At 40.0% G+C, this 10,674-nt stretch overlaps 1 protein-coding gene across 1 annotated transcript; it reads right to left on the bottom strand.

Moving 5' to 3' along the window:
• Positions 1–9,648: 9,648 nt before the first annotated feature.
• Positions 9,649–10,433, bottom strand: LOC101650349 (histone H2A-like). Its single transcript, XM_045284958.1, has 2 exons — positions 10,383–10,433; positions 9,649–10,096 (listed from the first exon to the last, which is right to left on the bottom strand). Exons 1-2 carry the CDS (start codon positions 10,431–10,433, stop codon positions 9,716–9,718), a joined length of 432 nt encoding a protein of 143 aa, XP_045140893.1. The 3' UTR covers positions 9,649–9,715.
• Between the last annotated feature and the right edge of the window lie 241 nt (positions 10,434–10,674).

Genomic DNA, 10,674 nt, shown 5'->3' with positions numbered 1-10,674 from the left:
ACAGCAGGAAAGAGGCTGTCAAGACTGAATAAAAGTATCCTGAGACTGTCTTATCTAAATGACAACTTTCCCACTTCCCGAAGAAGCCACATAATCATGAGCATTGCCTGTGAATTCTCTGTGCCCCTTGAAATGAAATGTTGAAGCTAGCTGAGATGTAGAGTGCCGTGGAGGGATGGGTGGAGGGAGAACTGCTAAACTGTATGAAGGCAAGTCTGACCCAATTCCAAGGTATTGGTGTTTGGCAACTGATTGTCTTTCCTCCCTGTAGTTAAAGGAGGCTGTATAACATCCGTTTTATTCCACAGAGGTTATACTTGTAAAAGTATTACAGCAATGAGTAAATAAGTAGAGTAAATATTATACATTGATTAACCTAACTAGCTCAATAAAAAGAGAAAACCAAGATAGGAAGATTCTTGTTGAGGAACTTGAGATTTTAGATTAAGCTCAGAAAAGTACAAACTTGAAAAGACGGGAGCTGCACGAACAAGGGTGTCCTCTTGACCTGAATGACAGTCTACAGCACAAACGTGGTCAAAAGCCACTGGAACTCGAAGGGCCAGCATTCTACTGAAAGACCTGAATGTAACACATCAATGGCCCATTGTGGACTGATTTTTATTATGCCTTTTAATAAAAGAATCGAGCTAGCTACTTTTGTATCGCTGTAATATTTTGTTTTGTAGCAGTTTTATTGGCACATAATTCACATACCATACAATTCAATAGTTCAATCCTATCAAGAAGAGTTAAACAAGTATCACCACAATCGATTTTAGAGCATTCTCTTCTTTCTTGTACTCATGGTATTAGCTCCATATTCCACCCCCACCCCTGCAACCAGCCCTGCCATACCTCCAAGAAACCATTAATACAGTTACTGTCTCTATAGATTTACCTCTCCTCAACGTCTTCTACAGAAAAACATAGGGAAACAGAAGTTATCTAACAAAAATAGCAAAATAAAACCAAGAAAGACCTCTATCAAAAGAAAGCAGAAAATATTAAAACCAGAACAAATTCAAAATGTGTCACAAGGGAGATCACATGAAAATATGTGAAATTTGAGCATAACTGCATATGCAAAAATACACTTTCCGATACAGTCTCCATGATCACAAGGCTATTGACATCCCGGGTCAATGGTCAGAGGGGACTGACCAGAGTAACTGTAGCCCATGTGTATTTCCTCTTCACCTTTTCTTAAAAAACTGACACCACTTTAATATGGGTCAAAAGGAAGATCAAATGATATTACATTTTAATGTAACTACATATACCACAATCAAGTTGACAATGCTCTCTGTCTAATAACAACGATATTCACATCCCTGACCTATGTTCAGAGGAGATACACCTGAGGCTTCATCCATGTGTAAACACTGCAGATGGATTTTGTGTTTCTACTGTCATCCACAGCCTTCTGCAACCAGGTGTTCACAATGTAAGCTCCCATACCATTCCGTCCTTCAGAGCTGGGTTTTATTATTTACAGTCCTTGGACCACACACGCTGGTATGCTTCTTCCACATGGATTTAATTGATGCCTCATTTAGATGAATGCTCATTTGAAGACAAGCCTTCAAGGCTTCAGATGCTATTCTCTCTGATAGCCAGGCACCTTCTCGTATCATCACCATACTTTGGTATAACTTCTATATCTTCAATAATCTCTTCATGAGGATGAACATTAAATGGGGCCATTTCATAAAAACAAATTGTTCTTAGATGGTGGCTAGAATTAAGTAAAAACCCATAATCCATTCGTATATCTATGGTATACAAGGAATACTCCCCACCCACCAAAAACAAATGGAAAAAAGCCCCACTGGGTGGAGCTTGCATAGTATGCATTTTCCCCGCTGGGTGAGCATTGAACAACTTGCTCTGAGTTAGTGCACTCAGTGGCATTGCCTGGGAAGGTTATCACAGTGAATTTTTTCATGAAAGCATTTTTGCTCAAGCCTCATTTTTTTGTGATGGCTGATTTAAGAAAACCGTTTGCGGCTGTGTAATGTTGTTCCCTGCTCAGGAAAAATGCCACACAAACTGTTGTGATGTTGAACACAGCTTACAAGGCCAGTGCTATGGTAAAAACTCAAATGTATGAGTGGGTTTCTTGTTTCAAAAGAGGTGAAATGTCGATTGATGACAAACCTCATTATGGACATCCATCAACTTCCCAAACAGACGAAAATATCGACTTGCAATGCATTTGGAGTTCGTTCCGCCAGGTCAGACAGTTAATCAAGCTTCCTCTTTAGAGGTTATGAAAAGATAGCATAACAGTGTACAACAAAAACAGCCTGATTTGCGGCAGATGGGAGACTGGTTTTGCCATGACTACAATGCACCTTCTGACACAGCCATCTCAGTACACCGGGTTTGGGGCAAAAAACAGCATACCTCTCTTGCCCCACGCACCTTACTCACCTGACCTCACTCCAAGCAACTTCTTTTTTGTTTCTGAGAATAAGAGGGATATGAAAGGAAAGCAATTCGATGATGTAAAAGAGGTGAAGAAAAAAATGAGGGTGGTGCTATCAGCAATCCAAGTGGATGAGTTTGAAAATTTTTTCCAAGAATGGAATCGCAGTGTAAAATGAGATGTTTCATGCATTTACCACTGCTTTTTAGGGCTGCACAGTAAGTACTACATTGCATGTATAGACCAGTTTTTTAATCCATTGGTCAGTTGATGGAAATTTAGATTGTTTCCAATTCTTCATGTTTGTGCACTGAGCCACAAGGAACATTGGAGTGCAAATATCTGCCTTTAGTCTATTTCTTACTTCTTCTGGGTATATGGGAGAATAGGCAGAATCCTGGATCATATGGTAGCTCGATTTACATTTGTTTTAGGTATCACCCAAATAATTTCCATAGTGGCTGCACATACCTACAGGACTACAAGCAGAGGATAAGAGTTCTTACCTCACCATAGCTCCTCCAACACTTGTTGCTTTCTGATTTTTTTGAATTGGGCTATCCTTGAGGGTGTTAGATGGTATCTTATAGTAGTTTTCATTTGCATTTCCCTTATGCCTAAGGATCGGGAACATTTTATCATTTGTTTATTGGCTAGACAGATTTCCACCCTTATGAAACTTCTGTTCAGGTCTTTTGCTCACCTCCTCAGTGAGTTCTTTGCTTTATTCTTGTTATAGGCTAGCAGAATATTGTAGATTTTAGTAATAAGCCTTTTGTCTGATGTGTCATTGTGAAAGATGTTTTCCACTTTGTGGGCTCTCTTATTTATTCCCCCGGCCAAGTCTTTCTATGCGCACAGGTGTTTTATCTTCAGTAGACCCCACTTGTCAATTTGTGCTTCCTCTGTGTTTGTGTCCTTCCTTATTTCCCATAGCCTGTGGATTTCCCGACACCAACGTTCTTAGGTGTGTCACAATTCTCTTGTTGATGGCCCTAATAGTGTGGGGTTTTACCTCAAGGTCTGTGAGCCACCTCGACTTTATTCTTGTGCATGGAGTGAGGTGAGGGTCTTGCTTCAGTTCGGGCAGGAAGATATCAGTTTTTTCCAGACCACTGTTGAAGAGAACATCTGCTTCCATTTGATATATATTTTTTGCCCTTATCAAAGATCAGTTGTCTAGATGCTGATGTTTTTATTTCTGGATTTTCTTTTCCAGTGGTCTGAGCATGTGTCTTTATACCTTTGGTATAATGCAGTTTTCCACTGTGGCTATATAATAAGTCATAAAGTCAGGTAAATCAAGCCCTCCTACTTTGTCCTTCTTCTTAAGGAGTTCTCTGTTAATTCTGGGCTTCTTCCCTCTCCATGTGATGCTGGTAGTCAGTTTTTCCAATGCCTTGAAAGAAAGATCTTGGTATTTGTATCAGTATAGCTTTAAATGTATATAGTGCCTTGGGTAGGATTGAAAACTTTACTATATTGAGTCTTCTGACCCATGAGCATGGGATACTTTTCCATTTGTGGAGTACACTTTTGGTTTCTTGTAATACTGTTCCTCATACAAATATATATATCTTAAGTTATGTATATCCTGAGATGTTTCCATTTGAGCTTGCCTATTGTGAAGGGTACTACCCTTTTGATCTCCTCTTCCATGATTTCATCCAATGTATATAGCAATCTAATAGATTTCTGTTTGTTAATTTTGTATCTTGCCACTCTGCCATATTCCTCTATCATTTCCAGCACTCCTCTTGTGGAGCTTTGGGGGTTTTTATTGTAGTAGTTTTAGAAACTACTCAGAGGCTGTGGCATCTGTTGTGCTGCTGAAGTAAAGCCTTCGGGCCTGCCGAGGTAGCCCGGCACAACTGTGGCAGGGTTAAAGCTTAGCCCCAGCCGGCCACTGCAATGGTAAGCCAGAAGCTCTTTAAAACCTAGTGGCTCTGAGTCTGCTTATCATTATGCTGCTCCTCCTGTGACCAGGAAGAGTAGAGTATCCCTCTCAGTGACTCTCTTGCATTGATTACCGTGGAGTCCCTCTGGTGTATGTTACTCGGTTGTCATCTTGCCTTCTACCTCTCTGTAAACTTGTTTTGTAAAAAAACATTAAATACATAACTTTGAATAAAAAGTTCCATATTGGGGGGCTACCCCATCATATATACATCTCTGGCTCATTTTAGAAACATCATTATCATTTTATGTTAAAGAACATTATCAATCAGTCCCCTGGGCATAAATTAATTCTGTTGATAGTGTCATTAATTTAGCCTATGATATACAATTGACAACACTGTTGAGAAAAGGACATTATATAAGCATAAGCTGGCTATGAGCCTCAATCCATGAGTTGTTGAGTTATACAGATTAAGTTCTTAAGTGCCTAGACACTATTTACACACACAGTGGGAGTTGGTAATGGGGTAAAGCTTTCAATAATTTTAATTGAGAGTGATAGAACCACACCTATCAGATTAATGCATATTATAATAAAGAAAGGAGAGCATTGTAATTGTTCACATGTATAGTAGTCCAGGGGCCATTCATTGGGCACGCTCAAGGCAAGAGATGGGAAGCAAAGTCCAACCATTGCCACTTTTAACCCTTGGGAGAGGAGTCATCTGCATCCCCTCATGCTAGGAAGTTTCACTCTTAAGTCCAAGGGCTGCAGGTGAGTTTGAGGTAAAGCCCATTTTACTTAGTGAACAATTTTAACTGGTCCTCTATCCGTCAAAGATAATAAATCTGTAAATAGGCCTTGATTCTGTAAGAAGGTGCACAGAGACTCAAAGAGAAATGCTAGTATCTAGAAGTAGAATCTTTGAGGTTGAAAAATTTCACTACCAATTAGTAAGTAAGCAAGCGTAAGTAAACCTTATTTATTGGGAAATGCAGCACAGGTCTTCACCTCTACTCCTATTGCTGCCTGACCTTTAGAGAGTCCCTGGTTAGGGGCCTTTGAGTTGGTTCCAACTCATAGCGACCCAATATACAAATAATGAAACACTGCCCAGCCCTGCGCCATCCTTACAATGAATCGTTCTTATGTTTGAAGCCATTGATGCAGCCATTGTGTCACTCCATCTTGTTGAAGGTCTTAGTTTGTTTCACTGCCCCTCTACATTACCCAGCATGCTGTTCTTCTCCAGAGATTGGTGTTTCCCTGACAACACATCCAAAGCACTCGCATGAGACTACGTCTTGTCATCCTTGTACATGAGGGATAGTCTGGCTGTACTTCTTCCAAGACAGATTTGTTTGTTCTTTGCGGCAGTTTACGGTACTTTCCATTGTTTCCATGAGCGTTCTAATGCAAATGCATAGGTTTTTCTTTGGTCTTTCTTATTCAGTATCCAAGGTTTCGTGAATATGAGGTGATTGAAAATGCCATGGCCCAGATCAGAAGCCCCTACATCCCCAAAGTAACATCTTTATTTTTCAACACTTTAAATAGTTCTTGTGCAGCAGATTTACCCATTGCAATGAGTTCTTTGATATTTTGACTGCTACTTCCATGAGCATTGGTTGTGAATCAAAGCAAAACAAAAATCTTTGAAAACAACAATTTGTCTCTGTTTTCCATGATGTTACCTACTGGTCCAGGTGTGAGGATTTGGGTTTCCTTTACATTGAATTGTAAGCCATACTGAAGGCTGCAAAACTTGAGCCACATCAGCAAGGGCTTCAAGTCCTCACTTTCAGCAAGCAAGGTTGTGTCATCTGTATACTAACACAGATTATTAGCAAGCTGTCCTCCAATCCTGATATTACATTCTTCTTCTTATAATCCAGCTTCTCTGATTATGTGCTCAGCATACATATTGCCTAAATATGGTGAAAGGAGGCAACTCTGACATACATCTTTCCTGACTTTAAATTATGAATGAAGTATGCCCTTGTTCTGTTTGCACAACTCTTGATTCGTATACAGGTTCCACATGAGCACGATGCAGTGTTCTGAGATTCCCATTCTTCTCAAGGCTACCAATTGTTTGTTGCTGTCCACACAATCCAATGCCTTAGTATAATCATTAAAACAAAGTAAGTATCTTTCTGTTGTTCTCTGCTTTCAGGCAAGTTTCATCTGATGTCAGCAATGATACTGCTTGTTCCTTGTCCTCTTCTGAGATCAGCACAAGCCTCTGGCAGTGAGTTCCCTGTCAAAGTACTGCTGAAATGGTTGTGAGATGATCTTCAGCAAAATTGCACTTGCATGCCATGTTCATTGTACTGCTCTATGATTTGAGCATTCTGGTGGGTCACCTGTCTTCAAAATACATGTGTGTATTACAGGTACATATATGGATTTCTTACAGTCAGTTGGGCATGCCGCTGCCTTCTAAATTTCCTGACATAGATGAGCCAGTGCTTCCAGGGCTTCCTCAGCTAGTTGAGACCTTTCCATTGGCATGCCATCCATTCCTGGAGCCTTATGTTGGCCTAATGTTTTCAGTGCAGCTTGAACTTCTTCCTTCAGTGCCTTAGGTTCTTGTTCATATGCTGCACCTCTAGAAATGGTTGAGTGTTACTATTTTTTTTTTGTATAGCAACTGTGTATTCTTTCCATGTTCTTTGATGCTTGCTACATCGATAAGTAGTTTGTCTATCGATCTTTCAATATTGCAACTCAAGGCTCGGGGTTTTTTTTTTCCTCTTGAGTTTAAGATAGGCTCAGCCTGTTCTTCCTTTCTGATTTTCTAACTCTGCGGTCATTAAAGTGTTTTACTTTGTCTCTTGAACTGCCCTTTGAACTTTTCTGTTAATCTCTTTGACTTTATCATTCATCCATGTGTCTTAGCTAGTCTATGATTAAGAGAGATTTCAGAGTCTCTGACTTTGATCTTTTCTCTCTCTCTTATCTTTTTAATAACCTTCTGCTTTCTTCATGTATGATGTCCTTCATGATCTCATAGTTCTGTCGTTAGCATTCAATGTATCAAACCTTTTCTTGCGATGTTCTTGAAATTCATGTGGGATATACTCGAGGCCATATTTTTGCTCCTCGTGCACTTGCTTTAACTTTCTTCAGCTTCAATATGAACTTACCGATGTGTGATCGATGTTCTGTTCCTCAGTCAGACCCTGGCCTGCTTTTTTATCTGCTGATAATGAGCTTCTTCATGGTCTCTTCCTATGAATTCAGTCAATTTGATTTCTCTGTATCCCATCAGGAGTTCATGTGTATATTTAACTTTTGTATTGTTGAACAAAGGTATTTGTGATGAAGGAGTCATTCATTGATCTTTCAAAATTCTATCATGTGATCTCTGGTTTCATTTCTATCACCAAAGCCATACTTTGAAGCTATTGTTCCTTCCTCTTTGTTTCCAATGTTTTAATTCCACACACCAATTATTTCATGTTTGATCAATTTCAGACCAAACATTTTGTTGGATTTCTTCAACGTCTTCATCACTCGCTTTGGAAGTTGGTGCATAAATTTCAATAATAGCTGTATTGATGTGATTTTCTTGAATGTGGATAGATATGATGCTGTCACAGGCAACACTGTACGTCAAGATAGAGCTTAACATTTTTCTTGATGATTAATGCCAAGCCATTCTTCTTATTTCATTCCCAGAATAGTAAACAATTTTATTTCCTGATTCAAAATGACCAATGCCATTCCTTAGCCGCTCACTAACGATGAATGTTGTTCTTTATGTGTTCCATTTCATATTTTATCAATCTAATTTTCTTAGGTTCATACTTCGTACAATCCAAATTCTAGTATTAATTGATGTTTCCAGCTGTTTCTTTTCATTTTCAGTGGTGCCCCATTGGCAAATGAAGGTCCTGAAGGCTTTGTAACCACATACTTTGCTTCATTCACATCATTATGGCTGATTCCACTTTGGGAAGGTTGCTCTTCCTCGGTGATGTTTTGAGGGCTTTTCCACCTGAGAGGCTCATCTTGTAGCACTGTCTCTTGTCGTGTTCCGCTTTTTCCCATGAGGTTTTCTGTATCTGACAATATTTCGATGCTATCCATAGAGTTTTCCGTGGTAATTCCTGTGAAGTAGACAGCCCGTTCCTTCTTCATAGTCTGCTCTTAGTGGGGAAGCCCTGCTGAAACCTGTTCACTGTGACCCTGCTGGTATTTGAACTACCAGTGACATTCCAGCATCACCACGACACACAAGCCACCACAGAACGACAAACTGACAGACAAATGGTGGCCATGTTCCCTATGATGGGTTAAAAAAAAATTGTCTCTTAATTTCTTTCTGCTGTTTTTACAGAAATGCCATAAAATGTCTGGTTTTAAAGAACAGATATTTATGCTCTCATAGTTCTGGAGGATAGAAGTCAGAAGTCCGAGCATGAATTTTGGGAAGGTTCTTATGTGTGTAGTTCAGATTATAATAAGTGGAAACACTGGAAGTTGTTGGGCTTGTCGATTCATCTGCTTCTGTCAGATAGCAACAGGCTTTCCTGTTGTGTATGTCTGGGTCAGTTTTTATTTTCTTGTAACTCAGAAGTGATTAGGTTTAAGATACACTCTAAACCTGCTATGACCTCAAATTATTGAATGTATTCCATAATGGAAGATGAGCTCATTATACCTACAGGTTTAGGTTTTTTTAAATGTCACCCAGTTGATTCTGACTTATAACAACCCTATAAGACAGAGCATAACTGTTTCAGGGTTTCCAAAACAAATCCTTACAGAAGAAAACTTGTCATATCTTTCTCTCAGAGATTAGCATGTGGGTGTGAACTGTCAAACTTTTAGTTACCAAATGAGCTAACCAGCACTGCTACCAGGTTTCCTATCCCTGGGTAGAGAGATTAGAGTTTCAACATACATATATATTTTTGAGGGATCCACTCCACAAAAGCACTCAGCCCTGGTCTTCAGCGTCACCTCCATTACTACCATCATTTTAGGTACTCTAGCCTGTCAAAGAAATTCCCAGCTACATCATGGCTACCTAAGACTTTGGCTTCCTGCATGTCTTCAACTCAGCCAGCTCCCCACCAGACATTACTCCCGACACAGCCACCGCTAGAAACTGCTCTGCTCTGAATTCACCAGTACAAGCATGCTGACCATCATCTTCTCTACCTCCGACAGGCGATAGAGGGCTTTTCCACCTGGGTGTTTCCCATATACCTTGACGTCAAAGCGACGGAACTAGAAAGCAGTCAGACACATACTTATATATTTAAGCTTTAATCAAAATTGTTGATGGAACAAAACCGAGGCTTCCTCAGTTATGAAAGTTTTCCTCTGATTTGGGACTGTCAGGGGTCCTGCTGGGCTTTGGGGCCCACCCATCATTTTTCTCTGGGCCAGGGCATCGTAGTGACCTGTGTGATGGCTACATTCTTGAACAGGCGACTGAGGTCAGGGTGGTTGTATATGGCCATGTCCACATGTTGTGGAGTGATGTGTCTTTTGTTGTCACCGCGGGCCATATTGTCAGCCAGCTCCAGGATGCTGTCCATCAGATACTCCAGAATGGCAGTGAGGAAATCAGGTGTAGATGGAGACAGACGGTGGCCATAGTTACCCTGTTGCAGAAGATGATATATGCAGCTATTAGAAAGCCTCTGGTTAACTTGTGCATGGCAACCACCAGTCGTCTTCTTGTTTCTGTAGTGGTTCTGATGTGTCCGTTTGCCACCCATGGTGTTAGGTAGGTTTTTCTTGACTGGCTTACCCAGTTCAATTCTCCATCTGTCTCAAGGCTCTGAAGATGCTAGTGCTAACTCTTGCTCATTATGTCATCCTGCTCTAACCCTTTATTGGTCAGGAGCACCCTTTATGACACCTAGATTTGTGATGCCTACACTTGTGACACCTAGACCAGTCATTGGTATCCACTTGGCTTTTACCAGATCAGGGACCTAGCAATGTCCATGAACAGAGGAATCCTTAACTTTCTACTTGTTTACCATTGTAGGAATAAATGTAGATTTTAGTCAAAAATTATTCCTGTGCGTTATCTGATTCTGACTTTGCTCTGTTTTTTTTTTTAGCTCTTCCGCCCATTTTAACACACACAGTGCCTCATTGAATAGCAGTTCAATCGTTCTTGCTCTCATGCTGTAATAAAACCAGTTTTGTCTCCTTTTCTATATAGATTTCGATGTTCTTGATCAATACTCTGGTGTGTTTCTTTGAATACACTAGAATTAGTTATAATGGAGGTCAATTCTTTTATTAGTTAAATAGAATATTTTAGACCACATTCATTCCATATCTATACAAATGTGTGGTTTTTATTCTGTTT

The sequence above is a fragment of the Echinops telfairi genome, unplaced genomic scaffold (assembly GCF_000313985.2).
Source record: "Echinops telfairi isolate 266 unplaced genomic scaffold, ASM31398v2 ScPeMD7_5;HRSCAF=22, whole genome shotgun sequence".
Classification (NCBI taxonomy): Eukaryota; Metazoa; Chordata; class Mammalia; order Afrosoricida; family Tenrecidae; genus Echinops; species Echinops telfairi.
The sequence above is the reverse complement of the archived record's forward strand: the minus strand, read 5'-3'. Positions and strand labels throughout refer to the sequence as shown.